The sequence below is a fragment of the Impatiens glandulifera genome, chromosome 4, assembly GCF_907164915.1.
Source record: "Impatiens glandulifera chromosome 4, dImpGla2.1, whole genome shotgun sequence".
Taxonomy (NCBI): Eukaryota; Viridiplantae; Streptophyta; class Magnoliopsida; order Ericales; family Balsaminaceae; genus Impatiens; species Impatiens glandulifera.
The window spans coordinates 9,814,174-9,819,378 of NC_061865.1; the positions used below are offsets into that span (position 1 = coordinate 9,814,174).

Below are 5,205 nucleotides of genomic sequence, written 5' to 3' on the forward strand. Positions count from 1 at the left end.
TTAAAGATATGTTTTATAAAAGAGTAGTAATCGATAAAGATATTTAAAATTACAAAGGTAAAAAAAATATAAATATATATATTTTTAAGAGAATTAAAAGATTATATATATATATATATATATCAATTTATTATTTGAATAATCAAAAAGTTACCAAATGTAAAATGATGGATTATTTGTGAATTATTCATATAACCCAATAAATAAGGCGTATTTTTGAATAATAATGTTTAAATTATATTTATGTATAGTGAATTATTTTTGATAAAAAGATATTATTATATAATATTTTTGAAAATGAATGAGAAAACATAACAAATATTTTAATTGACCAGAGATGAATTTTTAGAATCACAATTGTATCACTTTGTTAAAATTCAACAAATTTTGTGTTTAACAAATAATATTTTTTCAACCTAACATTTTGCAGTATATTTTTAAAAATTGTTACAAAAATTCAAATTTTTAGGAAGAGTTATATGTTTCATTCTATTTGTATTAGATCCAACTATATTTGTTTAATTCTTATTTCAAACCATTATATTCATTAATACATATTATGAATTGGACTGGATGGAATTGAGATTGGATTAAATTGAATTGAATTAGTATAATTTGGAAAATTCAATTTAATATTTGTTTTTAGCTAATTTCTTAATAAACTTTTTATATGATATTTTCAAGAAAGAAGGAAACAAATACAGCTAAAGTAAGCGAAAAAAACATTATTATATTGGGTAAAATATAGAAAAACAGACGGAAAATTATATTTTATTTAAATATTCTAAAATATATTTTTGATTTTAATAATCCTAATCAAATCCGAACTAATCCAATATGAAAAAGCTAATTCAAAACTGAATTAGAAGTAAGATCGGATTGGATTACAAATTAATCTACTCACCTTTACTCTTTTTCATCCAAACAATTTTTCCATACCAAATATTAAAATCATCATTCAATCAAGACCTAATAGTTGATCAAGTGGAGAGGGATATTTACCTATAAATTATACATGTTATATTCATCTAAAGATCATATCTAGATAGAAGAAATACAAAGATTTTGCAATGGCAAGCTTAAGAAACTTATATTCTCTCTTCATAGTTTGCTTCTTGGTTTGCTTCTCTTGTGTTACTTTTCTTTCCACCACAGGTATAGAATGACTTCACATAACAATAATCATTCTTTGGATCTCTAGTTAAATTAATATTATTTTTATGACAGGAGAGGCCATAAGACTAATAGAACAAGGACCGTGTAAGGATTTCACTGATTGTAATGCGACTTGCCTTAGCAAAGGTTTTCCTATGGGTGGATATTGTAAGCCTCCTGGACCTGGAAGTATCCCATATTGTTTATGTATTTCTAGTTAACTTCTCCACAATTTATTTTCTTGTCTAAGTATCATCAATAAACAAATTATTACCGAATAAACCTTGTTGATGTTACTAATTATGAATGAAAGTTTGGCACTATTATCTTCTATGCACAAGAACATATGGTTCATGTAATTGATTTGGTCATAAAGATTATAAACTATAAATCATGTTTGGCTTGTAATCACCATGTTATTTAATTAAGTGCACTTATGTCATAAAATATCAAAATTTATGAACAAAGATGAGGAAAGAAAATAACATAATCTAATAAAGATGGAGCTTTAATACCGTGGGTGATTATAATCTCTCATCGATATCAACAATATTAGAGATGACCAAAATTAGAGTAAGAAGTCTAGAATGATGACATGATTATGTGTCAAAATACTTAAAATGAGGACACGAGATTAATAGTGAAATGGTTGGTTGGTCGAAGATAAAATGTCAGTAATGCTGAAATTGTTAGGAATGTAAAATGCTCGAAGTAAGGTCACAATATTAGTAATGGAAAGTCTATTGAAGAATAATAGATACTTATGGTTATATATGTAAATGAGATGGTTGGTTGACCGAAGTGATGAGATGCCACTAATAAAATGAGATGATTGAATACAAAATACAAGATGTGATGTCACAAAATTTATTTTAGGTGGTGAAAAAATGGTTAAAAATATTAATTTTTAAGTGTACCTTTCATTGTATATGGTAATGAAAAGATGATAGCCAAAGTATTTAGAAATTTTATAGTTTATGTATATTAAAGCTATGTAAATTTGATATATAACACATTGATTTTATATAATGATTTATTATTTGAATAATGTAATTGAAAAATTGTGAAACGTAAAATGATGGGTTATTTGTGAATTATTCATATAAATAAATAAGACTGTTTTTGAATAATAATGTTTAAATTAGAGTTATGTATAGTCAATTATTTTGATAAAAAGATATTATCATATATTATTTTTAAAGAATGAATGAGAAAAATTATAAATATTTTAATTGATTATTTTAAATAATATAATTAATTAGAGATTAATTTTTAGAATCACAATTTTATCACATTGCCAAAAATTAATAAATTTTGTGTTTAACAAATATATATTTTTTTCATCCTAACATTTTGCAGTTAGTTTTAAAAATGGTAAAAAATCCAAATTTTTAAGAGTTATATTAGTTTCATCCTATTTGTATTAAATCTAATTATATTTATTTAATTCTTATTTTAAACCATTATATTTATTAATAAGGATTGGATTGAATTGAGTTCAGATTTAATTAGGATTATCAAAATAAAAACTATGAATGAAATGAGATTGAGAATAACATGAATTCCTGAATTCCGTGTATTTGCACGGATACGAATATATATAAAATATTATTTATTTATAAATATTTGAGATAAAATTAAGTTTAATCTTAAATTTAATACTAACATATATATTATTCCTTCGATTAACCCCTCAATTAACCCTAATCTTGTGACTCACACTTTTTCATATGCCAATTTTATCACTGAACTATAATAAAATATTCACGTATATCATTGAACTAATTTTTGTTCGCTCGTATCACTGAAGTTGAGATTAATGTTCGTCTATATCATTTGTTAACAAAACATTCAAATCCGTTATCTTTTCCGTTAAAAGATGACACATGTGATTGACATGTCATTTTTTAAAAATTAATATATATTATATTTTTTTTCTTCATATTTTTAAATAATAAAACTCTTACATTTTATATACATCGATTCATACATTTACCCAATTTTTTTTTTAAAATTAATATATTTTAAACATTTATTTTTATTAACATTTTTAAAATAATAAAATAAACCACACCTTTCTCATCTTCTTGTTACCCTAATTCACTAAGTAGTCAAAAATATAAACTAAAAACATACATAAATAACATTAATAAAAATTCATATAATATCATAAGTTGATCACCAAAATTCATCATTCCATACATCCCAAATTCAAAATACTGCATTCATTAAATACATTCACCGTACATCTACCCAAATTCATAATACTCAAATTTAAAAATCTACCTCCTTATAAAAATCTACCAATTCACTTAGTAAGTTTGTCTTTTCCAAACAATTTCCTTTTTTGTTCATTGACTGCATCTTGTAGTTGTCTAGTTGAAATAGCCGGTGTACTTCTCCACATCAAGCCTGGTGGCCTTATATCATGTTGTAATTGAGTGGCACCAATAATAATTGGTTCACTTGCACCTCTACTTCCACCAATTTCTATATCTCTATCTCCACCAATTCTTCCATCTCCACCTGAACCTGAATGTGTAACTGCTCTAGTACCTGTACCAATTAATTTAATGGTTGATAAAAAAATTATTATTTTAAAATATACAAACCTAAAATAATATCATAAGTTATAAGTTTCTTAATATTACCCAAAATATTATGAAGTAGACTCGAGAATTCTCCCTGTGAGGATTGTCTTTGTGAGAATGGTTGTTGTGAGGATTGACCTTGTGAGAACGATTTTTGTGAGGATTGGCCTTGTGAGAATGGTCTTTGTGAAGATTGACCTTGTGAGAATGGTTCTTGTGAGGGTTGTCCTTGTGGGACATGTCTTTGCAAAGATTGTGCTTGTGTGTATGTGCCTGCACCATCAAATTTTATAATTTAGACATTAAACTTTTTGAAATTAATATTTACACATTAAATTACCTAAATCGTCGCTTGGAGGAGCATTGGCAATTCCACCACTAGCTATAGTATTGCATCCTTTTTTGTTATGCCCTTCTTTTCCACAATTAGTGCAATGCATTTTTCTTCCTTTTCTTGACCTTTTTCCATGAGATTTTGGTTCTTCAGGAGTTCTTCTTCTACTTGTCTTTGGCCTACCAAGTGGCCTCCCCTGTTTTGGTGATAAAATTTTCTCTTTAATATCACTCTTCCAAAATTCTGGTCCTCTCAAAGTTTGTATATCAACCATGTATGCTTTGAGATAAGTATCCTTCTTATACCAATGAGAAATATAATCTTCAATATTACCACTTGAATGATAAATTGCACAAAAAACATGTGTACAAGGAATACCTCTTATATTCCAAAGTCTACAAGAACATTTTTCATTTATAAGGTCCACCGCGTGTCTATGATCACCCTGAGTTATTTCATAACCTGTACTACCATTGAAATCCAAGTGGCATTCGTGATATCTAGATTTACTCAACTCGAGTAGTTTTTTAGCCTTAGGCGATATATTTTGATGCCATTTATGAATTGATCTTCTCTTCCTTGAAATCCTTTTTGTGGCCATTAACCTGATCATCTCTCACATATTAACAATGGACTTTTCCCTCGGAATTAGAATCGATGAATTAAAAGCCTCACACATGTTGTTTTCAATTACATCACATTTGGGTATCTCTCGGATAGAGGCTTTAGTCCATGTTTTTTCTGGAACAGAAAATAACTCTTCTCGCAGCACCCTCCATTAATTGATCCAACTTTAGAATATTGACATCTAGTTGTTCAGGATATGTTGATTTTGCACAAGCCCAAAATTGTAATTTAAGATTAGTACCTTTGCATTTCTTGGACCAGTTAGCATACCAATGTCTCGCGCAAAACCTATGCTCAGCTTCGAGAAAAACATGTTTAACAGCTGCAATTAGTCCCTATAATTATAAGAAAGTAATGAGTAGTCAATAAGTAACCAAAATATAATAGAACGATGTAATGATAAGTAAAAACAAGAAGAAATATTACCTTTTGCATGTCTGAGATAATTGTCAAACCAACACCATCTAAGAAACCATCACCAATGTCTTTCATTAATAG

General features: G+C 27.1%; 1 protein-coding gene across 1 annotated transcript; it reads right to left on the reverse strand.

The window, feature by feature from the left end:
* Positions 1-3,463: 3,463 nt before the first annotated feature.
* On the reverse strand, positions 3,464-4,761 carry LOC124934683. Its single transcript, XM_047475202.1, has 3 exons — positions 4,087-4,761; positions 3,768-4,019; positions 3,464-3,711 (listed from the first exon to the last, which is right to left on the reverse strand). Exons 1-3 carry the CDS (start codon positions 4,691-4,693, stop codon positions 3,464-3,466), a joined length of 1,107 nt encoding a protein of 368 aa, XP_047331158.1. The 5' UTR covers positions 4,694-4,761.
* Positions 4,762-5,205: the final 444 nt, after the last annotated feature.

Excerpts from the sequence above, each read along its gene's own strand:
- LOC124934683 (XM_047475202.1), bottom strand. The coding sequence starts at position 4,693 with ATGATCAGGTTAATGGCCACAAAAAGGATTTCAAGGAAGAGAAGATCA. Across the intron at positions 4,020-4,086 it reads TCCTCCAAGCGACGATTTAG|GCACATACACACAAGCACAA; the intron begins GTAATTTAATGT and ends TTGATGGTGCAG. Across the intron at positions 3,712-3,767 it reads AACTTATGATATTATTTTAG|GTACTAGAGCAGTTACACAT; the intron begins GTTTGTATATTT and ends TAATTGGTACAG.